General features: G+C 43.5%; 2 protein-coding genes across 2 annotated transcripts in view; one reads left to right on the forward strand and one right to left on the reverse strand.

Annotated features, from left to right (window-relative positions):
* ASH2L (ASH2 like, histone lysine methyltransferase complex subunit) overlaps window positions 1-17,066 on the reverse strand; it is a 168,496-nt gene that overhangs the window by 88,690 nt on the left and 62,740 nt on the right. The gene's annotated exons all lie outside the window — the stretch shown is intronic.
* The window catches only part of NSD3 (nuclear receptor binding SET domain protein 3), a 36,717-nt gene that overhangs the window by 7,774 nt on the left and 11,877 nt on the right, over window positions 1-17,066 (forward strand). Inside the window, exons 3-14 of the mRNA XM_054294418.1 lie at window positions 983-1,051; window positions 1,561-1,720; window positions 2,478-2,632; window positions 3,348-3,851; window positions 4,750-4,876; window positions 7,996-8,096; window positions 10,467-10,512; window positions 11,027-11,157; window positions 11,670-11,798; window positions 12,375-12,501; window positions 13,465-13,662; window positions 15,557-15,727. Coding sequence (XP_054150393.1) covers window positions 983-1,051; window positions 1,561-1,720; window positions 2,478-2,632; window positions 3,348-3,851; window positions 4,750-4,876; window positions 7,996-8,096; window positions 10,467-10,512; window positions 11,027-11,157; window positions 11,670-11,798; window positions 12,375-12,501; window positions 13,465-13,662; window positions 15,557-15,727 — 1,918 coding nt within the window. The remainder of the gene's footprint in view (window positions 1-982; window positions 1,052-1,560; window positions 1,721-2,477; window positions 2,633-3,347; window positions 3,852-4,749; window positions 4,877-7,995; window positions 8,097-10,466; window positions 10,513-11,026; window positions 11,158-11,669; window positions 11,799-12,374; window positions 12,502-13,464; window positions 13,663-15,556; window positions 15,728-17,066) is intronic.

Genomic DNA, 17,066 nt, shown 5'->3' on the forward strand with positions numbered 1-17,066 from the left:
GTGTTCTGTGAGGAGCTGGAATTTTGCAGCCTGCCAGAGGGGAGGTTTCACCAACTCCCTGTAGCTAAAGAAGGGCAGCAGTCAGTGCTGTGCTTCCTGCTGTGCAGGGAGGAAGAATTTCTGCCCAGCAAAGAGCAAAGTGATTAGTCTGAAATGGAGGTTGTGTACAGACAGCTCCAGATGAGACATGGGCTGTGCCCCCCTGAGCTGCCCTGTCCCTTCCTTGTGTCCCCAGTTCTCTGCAGCACACAGCAGGGACTGATGTGGGGTCTGTGCTTGGAGTGGCTTGGCAATAAGGGGGTCCTCAGCATTATTAATTCCTCACTGCTTGTGTCTGACTGCTCCTTTTGCTGCTCTTTGACTTCTCTGCTACAGGAAAAGCAAGTGGGTGGCGTTTGTCTCCTGAACCTCAGCCCCTGTTCCCTCACACCCATTCCACATCAGTGTCAGCTTCTGTTTGGGGCTGATTCTGCTCTGTGTTGTGGATTTTTGATCCTTCAAATATGTTTGTCAACTCTATGCAATATAACATCGATTTTGCAATGGTCATGTTGTATGCTTAGCATAATTTATGTACTGCAGTTCTGGGAAATGACTGGTGCACAGTGAGACTCACCACATCACTGTGGATATCCTCACATGGGGTTCTCTGGTTTTTTAAAATTGTGTGTTATTTTAGGTGGAAAGTTACTTGGATTTGCTGTTTCTGAATGGATGTTCTTCTGTCATCTGTTACAGGAGAGCACAGTTATATTTAGGTGTGATAGTAATGTAAATAGTGTAGGGGAAACCAGGTAATTCTTTATTGTGATGTTACTGTGTTAATTAATAGTCATATTCACATTTTCTGGGTTCATGGTTGCCTTTCTCTCTATGAATTATCTTTTTCTGCCTGGTTTCACTATTATCTTCTGTTGTTTTACTGTCCCTTTACAGTAAGTCCTGTTTTCCTTTTTTCTCTTCATTGTTACCCATTTCTTAGAGACCAAATGAGAGGCTTAGCACACTCTCTGAGAGACCAAGAGAAGATGCAGTGCTGGAGGAAGCCCCGGTTAGTACATGCATCAATTAACACTTTGGGAACTCAGAATGTCACTATTTTTGGACTGTTTCTTCCATTAATTCTTTAATTTATCTGCCAAATCAGTTGTCATTTCTTTTAAACTCTTATTACTCTCATTACTGCATCAACACATCTCTTATTGTACAGGATTTATTGCTTTATTTTATTCCTAAATATTTCTTTTATTTTATTCCTATTTTATTATTTTATTTTATCCTAAAAGCAGTATTTCTAATCAACTTAGGAAGCAGAATCCTTTTTGGGGGGCGTGGCAGTTGCTCTTTTGTGTCTCTGTTTGTCAGTGATGTTGTTACATAAATCCCAGCTGAGTGCAGCTCCTTTCTTTCACGTTCCTAAGAAATGTTTTTCTCATCTTGGATTATCAAACCTCAGGGATATCTGAGAGAGCAACAACAAGAAGTCCCTGTGGATGGTGTGTGCATCTCCAAGTGCTCTGAATCCTCTCCTGTGGCTTTAATCTGGTGTTTCCTTTGCAGGTCCAGCAGCTCGTGCCATCCCTTCCAGCGCAGGTCACCCACGACGTCAAGTTCCAGGTTGGGGATCTGGTTTGGTCCAAGGTGGGGACGTACCCATGGTGGCCTTGCATGGTGTCCTGTGATCCACAGCTTGATGTGCACACCAAAATTAATACAAGAGGTGAGGCAGGAAGCTCTTTGCCAGAGTGGCAGGTGTCTGTAGCTGTTCTGTTATTAAAAATATCCTCATGCTAAACTGCCTTTGTGGGGTGAATTCTGCTCTGTGTGTGCTGAACAGGACAGAACTGGCACACACAAAACTGGTACTGGTATGTGACCTCTGCAGGTGGCACTGTGGGAATGGGCTGGTGCACAGGTGTTTCTGCTTTTCTCAAGTCAGTGAGAGAGTTCAGTGTGGGCAGGGTGTCCTGAGCATCTGTTGTTGTGTTGTGAGGGTCCCCAGGATGAGATTTGACTGCAAGTTCTCAGAAGACTGATTTATTAAATTATCATATCATGTAAAATTATATACTAAAACTATACTAAAGAAAGAGAAAGGAGACATCAGAAGGCTTGAACAAGAATGATAATAAAAACTTGTGACAGACTCAGAGAGTCCGACACAACTGGCTCTGATTGGTTATTAAATTAAAACAATTCACATGGAACCAATCAAAGATATACCTGTTGGTGAGCAACCTCCAAACTGCACTCCAAGCAATCAGATAATTATTGTTTACATTCCTTTCCTGGAGCTTCTCAGGAGAAAATCCTTAGCAAAGGGATTTTTCAGAAAACATGATAACAAGAATCCATCCCACACTATTCTGGATCTGGGCCACTTGAGCCAGGTACCTCCACTTGCAGGAAGGAGGAGAAAGGTGTGAGCTGAACAGAGCAGTGTTGGTACAACTGCTGAGTGGTGTTTGTCCTTTCAGGTGCCCGGGAATACCACGTTCAGTTCTTCAGCAACCAGCCAGAGCGGGCCTGGGTGCACGAGAAGCGCGTCCGCGAGTACCAAGGGCACAAACAGTACGAGCAGTTACTGGCTGAGGCAGCCAAGCAAGCCAGCAACCACTCTGAGAAACAGAAGGTACAGGGGGCACTGGGGGGATCATCTCTGTTAGGGAGATGCTCCAGGGCAGGTCTGGAACTCCTCAGGGCTTTGCCCTGAGAAGGACTGGGTGGATCTCACCAGCAGAGAATTCTGTGTCTACATTTATTAAAGTAAAGGACGACTACGACGAGGGGGAGAGAATGATGTATTTGAGTCTAACTTATTAAAAGGTTAATTATTTACTTTATTATACTATAATATATTAATAATTAATTACTTTATTATACTATAAATGTATAACACTTTATTATACATTTCTTCTAAACTGAATCTGCCAAGCACTTACTTTGCACACAACTGCACTCTTCTCTTGATTGCTTTGTGACTGTCAGCAGACAGACATACACTCTCTCAGCCCTAATAGGCCAAGGAAATAAAGCATCTTCACTTTAGATAAACAATCTCCATATTACATTCTACTTTGGCACAACACAGGCAGAGGAAGTGATAAGAATTGTAGTCTCTCTTTCTCTGAAGTTCAGAGAACGTGAATCTCAGAAATATTCTTGGGAAAAATTGTGCCTTGATTTTTCTCTATGAAGAGAACGTGGCACCATACATTCAGTGTCAAAAATACCCTGTAAATGGAGAGCAGACTGCTGCCTGAGAGACGCAGAGACCCTCAGGGTTGTGTTTAAATGCTGTAGTGGCAAAATCTTCAGTGTAACCACTGCTTGTCTTGTCCCCTAAGATTCGCAAGCCGCGGCCGCAGCGGGAGCGAGCGCAGTGGGACATTGGCATTGCCCACGCCGAGAAAGCGCTGAAAATGACCCGGGAGGAGAGGATAGAACAGTACACCTTCATTTACGTAGACCAAGAGCCAGAGGAAGCTTTGGCCAAAGCCAAAAAGACTGCTGCTTCCAAAGCAGAGGCCAAGAAGAACCGGCGGCCGAAGGCGGCGCCGAGCTCGCAGCCGGAGCACGGCCCTGCGGCCCCGGGCTCCTCACCCTGCCACGGTGAGCGCCGGCAGGGCCAGCGCAGGCACTCCGGCCCCGAGGAGGAGGAGGCTCCACCTGTGAAAATCGCCTGGAAAACAGCTGCAGCTAGGAAATCCCTGCCAGCTTCCATCACCATGCACAACCTGGATCTGCAAAAGTGTAACATGTCTCCGGTTGTTAAAATTGAGCAGGTTTTTGCCCTTCAGAATGCTGCTGGGGATGGAAAGCTCATCGATCAATTTGTTTATTCCACCAAGGTACGTGCTTGGTGCAGTGACCCTTTTTCTGCTCCTGAGTTATCCCAAGCCTGCCTTATTGGGGAGCTTGAGCTGTGTCCACCAAGCTTTCACCACCCATGTTCCTTTAATTGAGAGATTAACAGACAGATGTGACAATAGAATCTTTCAGGGCACTGAACCCCACATTCAGTGCAGCCCTGGCAGTAACTGTTTTGCTGGTGGCAGAGCAGCTCCCTACAGATGGCTGTATTTTTGTTTATAACACATTAAATATATTAAATATCTATCTATTTATATTAATATATTAATATAATTGTTATTAATATATCATTATAGTCTTATCTATTATTGTATTATATCTATGTATAATGAATATTAATATATTAATATATTGAATATATATTAGATCTATTCAGCTTCCTACTTGAAATAGTACAAAAAAATTCTTGATAAAATCAGTGGTTTTGTGGGAAACAGATGACAAAACTGTTCATAATGTACTAAAAAATAATAACTACGTTTTGTGTAACAGACTTTTAAATTGAGTTCTGCCTCTGAGCTTCCTTCAGGTGCACAGCAGCTTCCCACAGTCAGTGTAAGGAAAAGGCTTAGGACTATTTCTGTGCCTCCTTCTTCTGCCTCTCTACCTGGAGAGTGTTTATTTCATCCTAAGCCCTATAGAGAAGGTAATGTTTAGAAAAGTCACTGGAATTATTTTTTCCTTGTGTGTGAGGGGAGATTGAGAGGGGTGGAAAGTTGTGCAGGGAAGCAGCTCCATAGCAGATTAATCCTGTCTGTGTGTTGGCTTGGAGAGCATTGATTGTTTCTGTTCTGAGATTCAGGGGCAGGCCTGTTACCTGGTAGCAGCACAGCTTTGTAACAGGGGAAGACAATCTTTTCCTTTTTTCTTTTCAAGGGAGTTGGTAACAAAACAGAAATAAGCGTCAAAGGACAAGAGAAACTGAATTCTTCATCAGCTCAGAGAAGTGAGAAAGCTGTGGTGCAAAATGCATCCTCTCCTGAGACAACTTCTGGGGCAGCAGGTAGGGAAACTGCAATCCTGCTCTGAACCTGAGCCTGCAGCATGAGAACTCAAATATCAAACCCAGCATTTTCTCATTGCTTAGGAATTATTAACATTTTTCTGTTCACAGAGTGATTGTAATGAGCATGGCTAATGTCACACGTGGTGAACCAACACACAGAGCATGGCTGTGGGGTGGGATTGGTGGTTTGGCCTCTGAACTTTGTGTCTGCAACTCACAGCCTGAGGCAACATACTCAAGGGATGATGTCCTGTGCAGAGCAATGGAAGGTTGGTTTAGAAGACAGTCCAGTGGATGTGTGTTAGCAGGGCTGGTCCCAAATGGAAAATATGAGAGCTGTCATAAAAGCAAAAAGAGTTGGGAAGTGGCACATTTCAGTAGGGAATGTCTGATTCAAGCTGGAGACTCCCTAGGCTTTGTTGTTCAGTTTTTGCAGGGATTTTTTAAAAACTGCTTCAGCTAACTCCATCCAAATGAGGTGGTGCTTGCCTTCTGAAGCCATCACAGAGGGTACATCATAAAGTTTTGAACTATCAGGTCTGAGAGAGAAGAACCACTGAAGCAAATCATGGAACTTGGGCCTGAAATGGGAAAACCTTGAATGAGCTGTTTGAATCTCATAATGTGGCCAGATGTCACTTCTGCTTTAACTATCCATCCATTTGATTATTTCTCCCTTTCCAAACGTGAAATAGATGAGAACCAGAGTCAGAAATCTCAGTGGTCAGCATCCATGAGTCCTGTGCAAACACAGTTCAGGTTCTGGGTGTGTGCTGGTTTTAGGCAGGGTTATTTGCTGGTTCATGGAGTGTTTGGGACTGCAGCACTTGAATTTCCTGCTGTCAGGGGGGATTCCCCTGCTGTTGACAGTGGTGGTTCTTTCCAGCTGTGGTTGCTGTGGCTCCTTGAATTGCCTTGCAGCAGGAGAGGCCATCTCCATCTGCTTCTCTCACCTAGGATCTAAAGGCTTCAGCTTCCCTTTGGCTCCTCAGATGTAGGGGGTGGGAATTCTGAGCCTCTCTTTTTTCATTTTCTCAGGCTTCTTGGATATGTAACACTCCACCTGCTAACACCTTGTAAGTGCCTGAGCTTACCTGCAGTGCACACTCCAGTCACTCTCAAAGCCATTTCCAAAGCCCAGTTTTTGGTCCCCTCTTGTGGAACATAACTGCCAAGTCCATTTTTCAAATGTAAGGTCAGTGGAACTTCAGGATCCCTTTATGGTAAAGTATTTGCCAGACTGACTCTGGGAGTCCTTATTGCTAACCTGCAGTTAGATACACAGAATTCAATAATGCTGGAAAGATAACTAATTCCCTTACTTGAAACTGCAAGAGCAGCCCTGAGAATCCCTGGCCTGCAGACACTGAACTGGGATTCATCTCCAGCAAGGTGGAGGGCTGGTCCAACATCTCTCCTGAAACTTTGGATGAAAATAAACCTGAAGATGGGATGGGAGCATTGTGAAGGTGCTGACTGGATCCTTGGAGAGCAGGAAGAGGAGAAAGTGCCCATTGCAGTGGTCAATGTTGCTGTCAGCCAAATTCCAGTTTCTGGAATTCTCTGATCCAGGGCTTGATCTTTTCTCCTTGGCTTCAGGGAGAAAATCCATTCTTGCTTAAAGTAACAATTGGTCACATCTGCTCAAATTTACCTGAAGCTGCTTCAGGGGATTTTGGTCACACAGTAAAGTGACAAAAGGTATTCCCCAGCTCTGATATGGAGATCCACTGCTGCTGTGCAAGTTCCTCAAGGGATGGGGCCTAACCAGAAGTTACTCGTGGACAGACATGATGGATGTTGACCTCAGCCATTAATTTCTAAATTATTAATAACTAATTGCTATTTTTCCTTAATTAATATGCTGTAAAAGCTTTTTCCCTCTAAGAAAAACAATTTTTTCCCCTCAGAAATCCAATTATTGTAACATGATAACATTTCCAGCTGTGTAGTTTAGTTACTGAAACATTCCCAAGCCATGCAGCCACGGGGAAAAAAGTTTTCATTTTTTTTCTCTGCAGTTCTTTTGCAAGGCTATCTTTCAGTCTGGTTTTAGCCTGTGTGTGTCTCTAGATACTTGATCTTCTGACAAGACCAGGCAGGTTTACAGCTCCTAACAGTGCATCCATCTGACACAGTCAGCTCCCAAGAGTTTGCAGTTTTGCTTGGAAGAAAACAAAGTATTTCCCAGTTGTCTTGTATGGGTGAAACCTCCCAAGCTGAAGACCCAGCAAAATGCTTCCCAGCAGCTCATTGTAAATGCTCAGGTGCCAGTTTTGTCAGCCCCAGGTGTTGTGCTTGTTCCAACAGCTGCCCATGGTGTTGTGTCCATGGTTCTCCATGTGCCTGTTTGGGAGATGCCGGAGCACAGAAAGATCTTTTGATTTTGCCAGCCTTAGTTACCAAAATTCCAGTAGCTCCCTCTTCATCTGTTGAAATGTCACAGTAACCTTCATTAATCTGAGTTTGTTTTCGATGCTAATGCTTTGAAAAACTTGTTTTTCGCATTCATCAATGATGGTAACACATCATGGTTGATGCCTCTGTTTATGCTGAGTTTTTCTTCACCTCAAAACTTTCAGGTGAGCATTGAGGTCTGGTGTGGCTGCAGGTGGTCCAGGGTGGGACTGGCTGTAGTTATGTGACAGAGGCCATCACCCCACAGAGGGGGACACAGATCTGGCATTTTGGAGGAGATCCTGAAGCTGTGCTTTGCATCTGAAATTTCTAGTTTGTTTTTGTTCAAGGAGTTGCTTGTGGCTACCTTCCCAAAACACCAAAGATGGACTGTTTGGTTCAGAATTACCCAGGTGAAGACCATGCCAGAGAGGTGTGTTATGGATTATGGAAATCTGTTTGCCCTAATCTGAATTCCAGCCTTTTGTTCCAGTCTGTTACTTGTGTCTGTTTTCTGAAGCTGATCTCTGGAATCAGAATGTGTGTCTGCAGCCACAGCACCAGCTGGTCAATAGCTTGGAACTGAATTGAAAAATAAAACATTCAAAAGAGGACAAAGTCTTGGTTTCGTTCCTTTACCTCTTGGTTTGGTGTTGCACATCTTGCTGTGCCTCAGAAATCCAAGGAATCAAATAATGGAAACCTTTTTCCTTCTTCAGGTTCTGTAGAAAAGAAGCAACAGAGAAGATCGATTCGAACCCGCTCCGAGTCTGAGAAATCCACTGAAGTTGTGCCAAAGAAGAAGATCAAAAAGGAGCAGGTTGGCTTCCTCCATGTAGAGAGTTAAAATATATTGTATTCATAAATGTTGTGGCTTATATTGGTGCCTTTTTATTTTTCTCCATTTTTCCCCATCGGGTTTCGGTTTGGACTATCCTCCATGAAATCCCCCTGTCAATGCCATTGCTGTGACTCTGCTACTGGCATCTTCTCAGTATCAGTCAGGCTATGGAAGTGATGGATGACTCCTAATGAACCTGCCATGTTTCCTTTTGAGATTTCTGTTCTGAGCAAAATGGGTTTGTTTCAGTGATTTCTCTTGGATGGAATTGCCACCAGGTTCCTTCCTTTGGCTCTTGATTTAGCTGCTGGTTTGTGTTGAGGCTTTGTTTTTTTAAATGAAGTTAGAGTGATTAATTTGACCACTTCTGAAGATGGACTTCAAGAATGGTTTCACTTAAAGATGAATAGTCAGACTTTCATGTTGGCAGACATCAGCAAAACAGTTCTGGGATATACCATTTTTTCCTGAAATAGTTCTAACATGTACAGGGCTTTCCTTTAATCTGGATGTCAGACAGACAAATGTTGTTGCTTTGAGAAAATTTTAATGATAACAAATTTCTGCGTGGAAATGAGTAGGAGAGTGCAGTGGATGGACAGAAATACCAAAACCTGCATACACTTCAAACAAGTTTGTCAAAGTTGTTGGTTCTTCTCCTTGCACGGTTGATTTTTCCCACTTCAAAGGCCTCTGTCTGAAAGCTGAGAATTTTATATAAATGTTTCATAGTTTAGCTTTTCCCAGTGAGAATTTTTAAAGAGAGACAGTCAGGATGAAGATTTATATGGGAAGGGGAAAAAATATTTTTATCTCTTTAATTTATTCTTTGCCCTTTGCGCTTTGTTTTGCACTTCCTTCACTTCAGAGACTGAAAGTGAACTCAGTTGCTTTTTTGGGGTTTTTTTCCCTATTTTTCCTTTGATGCTGCAGCATTTCTGCACTGCTGTGCAGCAGAGGAGTGCTCCAGCTCGAGGCAGTTTCTTGGTGAAACTTTAAAGCAATTCAAGTGTTGGGTGTGTGACACCTGATGTGGACTGTGGAGCCTCTTGGCACGAGCTGTCGCAGCCTCCCCCTTTCAAAAGAGTTGTTTTATGTTTGTAAAGGTTTCTTAATTTAACAAAGGTATAAGAACCAACAAGATGAACTTCATGGATGCCAGGTAGCTTCATGTGCTTCTCTTACCTGGCTGACTCAGTCTGTGGACTTTAATTAAAGTGCTTTTCTCAGGAGAAGTATCTGGCTAAAGTGAAACCCAGGGGTAATGCGCTACACCTTGAATGTATTAAGTTAAATTTAAAAAAAAGAAAACTTACTAACTTCTTACAATTATGCAACAATATTTGTTACCCAAAGTCAAGTTTTCTTGATTCCCCAGTTAGTCTGCAACAAGTTGGTATAAAATTATAACTGGAACGAGTACAATTAATGGGAAAAACAAAATGTTGATGCTACTGTTACAGTGACTAGTGGAGAAATAAAAGTGATTGTTTAGATTTTATATTTGTATTACAAAATGTATCCTATACAAATCCTTCTACTGTATGTTTTTACCTATTGTACAACAAAATAAAATATTTTTTAAAAAAATTATAGAATAATCCTTAAATATTTACTAAATGTGTTTCTCCATGCATATGTAACCACATTGCAAAGCAGTAACTTGTAATTCTTAACCTTGAAAACAGGATTTTAGGCTACAGCTGTCATCTGTAAATATTACCCAGTCACCAAATTCCCACATCTTCCATGTGTGTTGACAGAACAGTTCCTAAACTTCTCCCTAGGGTCAAGGACTGGAAGTGCTTTTGCAAGACTGTAAACTTGTGCATTTGTGTGCTGCAGTGCCTGTGCCCTGGAGTTCCAGCTGTGTAGAGCCCTGCACACCACGGCACCTGGGCAGCCTGTGCAGAGCTCTAGACGGGGAGCAAGGGCTGCAGGAGCTGCAGGGAGCAGCGAGTGACCCACCCTGTGCCTCACTAGCCCAGTGCCAGCCCTGCCAGGGGCACCCAGTGTGCTCACACAGCTCTGTGGGCTTTGCACAGCACCAGGAGCGACTGGCCAAGGGTGCTCCTGCCTGCTGGACACGGATGCAGCGCTCCTGGCACCTTCCTGCCCCAGGGCAGAGAGGAAGGACCTGCCTGGTGGCCCTGCCTAGTGGCCCCTGGCTGCCAGGGCTGTGGGCACCAGCCTAGGCAGGAGTGGATCCAGCAGGACGTGGAGACTCGGGCTGAGGAGGGGGTGGCAGCTCCCACCTGAATTGTAACCCCCTTGAACTGACCTGTTTGCTTTTTGGTACTAGGGAGAAACTTTCCTCTGGTGTTAACTGTGGATTTTCCTTTCAAACAGGTTGAAGCTGTCCCACTGGCAGCAGTGAAGACGGGGTTGCAGAAAGGTGAGTGAGAGGTGAAAATTAACTCAGCTGACCTTGGTGGCCTGTGGCCTTTTGGCAGCAGCTTTGCTGCATGTGAGCCACAATGTTGGTGCTCTGTAGGGCTGAGCTCAGCTTCCCTGGGGACAGGCTGTGTTTGGGGTTCTTTCCTTGTGTATTGTTGGGGAAGGATGGTGTTTGTTCATAGCTGTAACCCCCAAGTCCTTCTGGGCATTCTTAAAAATCTCTGCTTAGCCAAAGTTAAAGATGGATGATGAAGAGCAAATCTAAGGATTTATCCTCCCTTAGAGACAATTTATTGCCTTCCTCCACTGCATCACCATGTAAAAAGTGTGTCAAAACTCTGCCTAAGCTGGTTTTCAATTAATTTTCAGGGAGAATTCAACTAGTAACAAAATTGCAACCTGAATAATTAAGACAGATAATGGAATCCAAGCCCTCATCTTTCTTTCCTTTATTAAGTTGAAGCAAAAAGTCGAGACCATGTATTGAACTAATTTTAGCGTGTTGTGTTAAGGTGCCAGTGAGATTTCAGACTCCTGTAAACCCTTAAAGAAGAGAAGTCGTGCCTCCACTGACATGGAACTGACCAGCTCAGCCTACAGGGACACGTCTGACTCTGACTCCAGAGGACTCAATGATTTGCAGGTAAAGGTTTCATGGTTGGTTCTCCCAGGAACCTGAACAAGCTGTCAGTGTACAAGAGGCTTTTCAGTTGATCATTGCTAAATATGTGAACGCTATTTTCTACAAAATTTGAATCTTTTATTATCTGAAAACATAAAACCTATTCTGTTCTAATCCCCTCCACTGATTTGCTGTAAAAATACGATATTTACTTACAAATTTTCCTGTTACTTCTTCTGGCAAAGCATTGGTTTAGATCATTATTTGCTCTGTGGAAGGTTTGAAATTCTTGGGGAATTGGGAGATGCTGCTGTGTCTGGTGTAACTCCTAGAGATCTCCTTATGGTGTTTGGCTTTTACAGGTAAAATATATCAAGAAGGCAGCACTTGTGTCATGCCAGTGAAGTCCAGGACCTTTGTGTCTCTTGACCTACCAAATGTTCTTTTGCTCAACAGTGACAGAAGTGTTTTTCCCGGTGTGGTTGTGGTTTGGCATGCCTGGTTTGAGAGCCATGGGTTTTTCCTCTTTGTAGGGCAGTTTTGGGAAGCGTTCAGACAGCCCCTCAGCCACTGCTGATGCTGATGCCTCAGATGTGCAGTCAGTGGACTCCAGCTTATCCAGGAGAGGAACTGGAACAAGTAAAAAAGACACTGTTTGTCAGGTAACTGGTGACATTGGGAAGTGATGGATACTAAATATGTATCCCCTATTTCTTTTAGTTCTTTTAATTTGACTTCTCAGATAAAATATCCAGGTTTTAAGGAGTTTTTATGCTCTGGAAATGATTCATATTAAATGATTCCTCAGCCCCCCTGCAGGCCAGCAGCTGGAAGGTGGTGTCTAATCCATACCTGCCAGCATCAGTAGAAAAAGTAGATGCTATTTTCTGCTCCATTTGAAGATTCCAGATGGTTGGTCAGGATAGGACAGAGCGAGAATTTTTCAGTATTTAAAAAAACATAAATCCTGGGATGTTCTGCCCAGTTCCCTGGTCAGTAGTAAAGGACCTGAAGAGCCAGAGCAGCTTGTTCCCTGAGGCATGGAGGGCAGGTGGGTGCTGTGGTGCCTCTCCTGTCTCTGTCATGGCTTACACCAGAGCAAGGTGCAGCGAGTGCTGCGATTGTCCTCACCCTGTGGCTTGCCAGGTTCAGTTCTGCCTTACCCTAATTCTGAAGCAATTCCAGGCAGTTGTGTTGCTGGCTCCTGGTGTGTCAGGGTGCCCTGTTCCCTGTTGCAGATCTGTGAGAGCTCTGGCGAGTCGCTGCTGGCCTGCGAGGGCGAGTGCTGCAGCATGTTCCACCTGGAGTGTCTCGGCCTGAAGGCCATGCCTGAGGAAAAGTTCATCTGCACCGAGTGTAAGAATGGTGAGTGTGTGTTCCTGTGCCTGGAAAATGGGAGGGATTTCCCCCTTTCCTCCCATTCTGGTCAGAGCGAACCAAGGTGGTGCTTTCCGAGGGTTTCTGAGTTAAGTTTGGGTTATTCCGCTGCTTTTTTAACCTCTGAGACTAGATTCTCATTTTCCATTTAGCAAGTACCTTGTAAGAAAAAAAATAATGAGCTGCTTAGGGTTTTACTTGGAATAAGAGATTTTTATGTGAGCAGCTACTCCAGTGTTACTGTGGATCACAATAACCCAGCCTGCTGGATGGGAAGGATCCTGTATTGCTCACAGTCTGTTGGCTTCAGAATTTGTTTGGATAATATCAGTATGTCAGAGTGTGGGGGTTTCAGTTGTGGGTTTCTCTGAGTCTGCATTGAAGGCACTTGAGGCAGTAATTCATGTTCAGACTCAGGTGTTTATTATTTCTTATCAGTAAAACAGCCTCACTACTGTGAGTTTGACAGCTTTTCATTAGAAGGCACAAAATGGCCAACAATTTCTTGTTACAAGGTGTTTTAAGACTAAGCCATCCAATTAAGACCTGACACCTAGATTATTTTCCCTTTTAACCCAATAACTGATCCCAATGTGGACTTTTCTGCCCAATTACTAAATGCCACCCAAACCCATGAAGAAGAAACATGAAGAAGAAACCCAGGACGGCACCCCATGCCCTCCATCTTGCTTCCATCCACAACATACTAAAAATCCCAAAACCTAAATTTCTCACCAAGTGATACACCTACACTACTCTCTATAATCTATTTCACACTTTTGTGGATTCTGGTCTATCTTGAAGTCTGGGAAAGTTTCTTCATGAATGAGGGTCAAAGTCAGTGCTCCACTGGGGGTCAGAGCAGACAGGGAAATATTCCCTGTGGTGCCCTGGTTTTCCACATCAGAGTTTGCTTTTACAACTGGCATTCCTTATTCCTTCTCTTCCAAGGAGAGCACACGTGCTTTTCCTGCAAGCAGCCTGGCAAGGACGTGAAGCGCTGCTCTGTCAGCACCTGTGGCAAGTTCTACCACGAGTCCTGCGTGCGCAAGTTTGCCACGGCCCTGTTCGAGTCGCGCGGCTTCCGCTGCCCGCAGCACTGCTGCACCGCCTGCTCCATGGACAAGGACATGCACAAAGCCAGCAAAGGTGAGGCCAGCCACAGGAGTGTGGCCCCTGGTGACAAAATTATCCTTTGTCCCCTTGGAGGAGTGATAAAACTATTCTTTGTCCACTTAAAAAGGGAGTAAGCCCAGAAGTTCGCTCCTCAGTTAGGTGAAGACATCTCATAGAGACCTGGAGGACTTCACCTCAAACTTAAGGATTCCTAATTGCACAAGAAGCCAAAAAGTCTTGTATAGGAGTGTGCTTCTTGTTGACAGAGTGACAAAACTATCCTTTGTCCCCTCAAAAAGGAAATAAGCCCAGAAGTTTCTCTCCTCAGTTAGGTAGAAAGATATCTGGTAGGACCTGGAGGACTTCACCTCAAACTTAAGTATAGCCAATTGCACAGAAGCCAAAAAGTCTTATATAGGAATGTGCCCCCTGTTGACAGAGTGACAAAACTATTTTTTGTCCCCTTAAAAAGGAAATAAACCCTTTCCTCAATTAGGTGGAAAGACATCTCATAGGACCTGGGGGGTTCACCTCAAACTTAAGGATGCCCAACTAGACAGAGAGCTAAAAAGTCCCCTATAGGAGTGTGCTTCTTGTTGACAGAGTGACAAAACTATTCTTTGTCCCCCAGAAGTTTGTCTCCTCAGTTAGGTGAAGACATCTCATAGAGACGTGGGGGACTTCACCTCAAATTTAAGGATAGCTAATTGCACAGAAGCCAAAAAGTCTTGTATAGGAATGTGCCCCCTGTTGATGGAGTGGCAAAACTATTTTTTGTCCCCTTAAAAAGGAAATAAACCCTTTCCTCAATTAGGTGGAAAGACATCTCATAGGACCTGGAGGACTTCACCTCAAACTTAAGGATACCCAGCTGGACAGGAGCCAAAAAGTCCCCTATAGGAGTGTGCTTCTTGTTGACAGAGTGACAAAACTGTCCTTTGTCCCCTTAAAAAGGAAAGAAGCCCAGAAGTTTCACTCCTCAATTAGGTGAAAAAGGCTAATCCTCATTAGGACCTAGAGGACTTCACCTCAAACTTAAGGATACCCAATTGCACAGAAGCCAAAAAGTCCTGCCTGAGCAATTTACTAGAAAAAGAAGAGAACAAAGAAATGAATTCCTTTTGTGAGGTGTTTTACCAGGGGCAAGGACCTCTTGATATTTGTGAGGGTCCCCAGGACAAGGTGAGAGATGAAAATCTGACTCCATGTTCTCAGAAGGCTGATATTACATGACTGATATGATATTGAAGAATACTATACTAAAACTATACTAAAGAAAGAGAGAAAGGATACAGACACAAGGCTTAACAAGAATGATAATGAAAAACTGGTGGCTGACCCCTCAGTCAGACACAGCTGATGGTGATTGGTCATTAAGTAAAAAGTGCATAAGAAAGTTTGTTACAAGAATGTGAACATCAGAAGGCTTAGAAGAACAGGGACAGGTTTAATGGAAGCCAGGGGTTCACAGTACTAGGCCAAAGAATTGAAGGCAATTTGTAGTGAACAATTGTTTTTCAAGGAAGAAGATCCTTTTAGAAATGAACTAAAATGTTTAAAGCAAACAAATAACCTCTAGAATGATGGAAGCTTTTCTTAACAATTTTAAAGCGAAAGTTAAGGGGTAATATTTTGAAACTTTCTTTAGAAAAAAGATGAAGCTGTTTCCTTTTTTTACACCATTGGAATAGACCCAGCCTTGCCTGTGCCCTGTCCTGACCTGAGCATTGGTTGGGACAAATGCTTTTTCTGCCGATCTACCTCGTGGCAGCTGCTCAGCTCTACTCACAGTTGTGCTGTCTCTGAAGCCTGCACCTTGCAGCTTACCCAAAACCCTTTAATTTTGTAGATTCCCACAGTCCCCATTGGTGTTTTCCAGCTGGCTGGCTGGTGCTAGCCCTGGGTGTGTTTGCTGTTTCCTGAGCAGGTCGCATGGCGAGATGTCTGCGCTGCCCCGTGGCGTATCACTCTGGAGACGGCTGCATCGCTGCAGGAAGCTTGTTTGTGTCATCCCACATCCTCATCTGTAGTAACCATTCCAAAAGGACTCACTCCTCATCAGCTGTAAATGTAGGCTTTTGTTTCGTTTGTGCAAGAGGTGAGACACTTGGTTTTTTCCCTGTTTATAGTTCTATAGTTTACAGTTGTCAATTATAGTTTATAGTTGTCATTTGTGTAGTTTAGTTGTAAAAGTAGTGTTTCGTGAGGAACTCCTCCCTTAGGGCTTGCTGGGGTTAAATGCTGCCTGGGATTTTTTAATGTAATTTAATTTTATTTTATTTTGGTCAGCAGTTCTCATGAGATTCAGCTCACTGGGTTGGTCCATTTGATAGCCAGAAGCAGCACCAGGCACTCAGGCCCACTTGTTCTGCCAGCAAAGGAGGGAAAAGCAGATCCCAATCCCCCCATTCCAGCCTTTTCATGCTGAGAATGCTGTGTTGTTGACCACTAAATTAAGCAGAAGGAGATTCTTTCACTGCTACAAACTTACAACTAAGTTTTAGTATTAAAAGTTGGGATTTACTCATGAACTAGAAGAACTCCATTTATAACTGCCTTCACATTTGAGAACTTTGAAAGAAAACCTTTAGCAGTACTGTATGAGCAGGTTTCATGCTGAGCTTTTCCATGTGTCAAAGTTCTTTTTCTTTTTAACTTTTTTTCCCACTTGTTACTTTTATGGTTCTTCAATCACCAGAGTTCTACCAGAGAGCAGCTTTAAAAACATTGGTGCAGCAGTTACTTTGGTCTCAAGATTCAAAAGTACCATTATTCTCTTGGAATAATATTAATGTGTACTTTCTACAGTTTATATTGGATCTGGTCTCTGCAGCAGTTTTGAGAGTCACTAATAGGGAAATGAAAGTGAGCTGGATTCTGAAGTTACTTGTTTTCATTTATGTTCATTCAGGTGGAAGTTTAGTTTGGCTTGAGGAATAATTACACATCTCAGAATGACAAGAAATGCAGATGGAATTTTTCATGCCTTTTTTTTTTCCTTCCTTCCACTTTACATTTGTTTAGTAATTCTCTTTATGCCTGAATCTGGCTCCATCAGAGATGCAACTGCACAAGTCTGGATTTTCTCCTGGCAATCTGAATAACCTCTTGTGCCCTGACGGATAGAATTCCCTGTCCTGTGTATTCCCCAGATCTTAATTAGGAGAACTTGAACAGTTCCAAACCATTGCCACTGCCTGAATCCTGTGTGTCTTAGAGCAGCTCTGTACTTGTTTCTCTAGAACATTCTTGTGGGGCTTGTGTCCAGCAGGCCTGGCTGGAATCAGGAGTGAAAGCACTGAGCCACCTGCTCAGATAGAAACAGGGAACTGAACACTTCAGAAATCCTTGGACATCTCTATGAGAATTTAATTAGTGCTGATTTAATTAGTGTTAGTTGCTATCAGAAGCAGAGACTTTGTGTTTAGATGCAGTTA

Source organism: Melozone crissalis, unplaced genomic scaffold (genome assembly GCF_028551555.1).
Source record: "Melozone crissalis strain CALT ecotype California unplaced genomic scaffold, PUWL_Pcris_2 ptg000247l_1, whole genome shotgun sequence".
Lineage (NCBI taxonomy): Eukaryota > Metazoa > Chordata > Aves > Passeriformes > Passerellidae > Melozone > Melozone crissalis.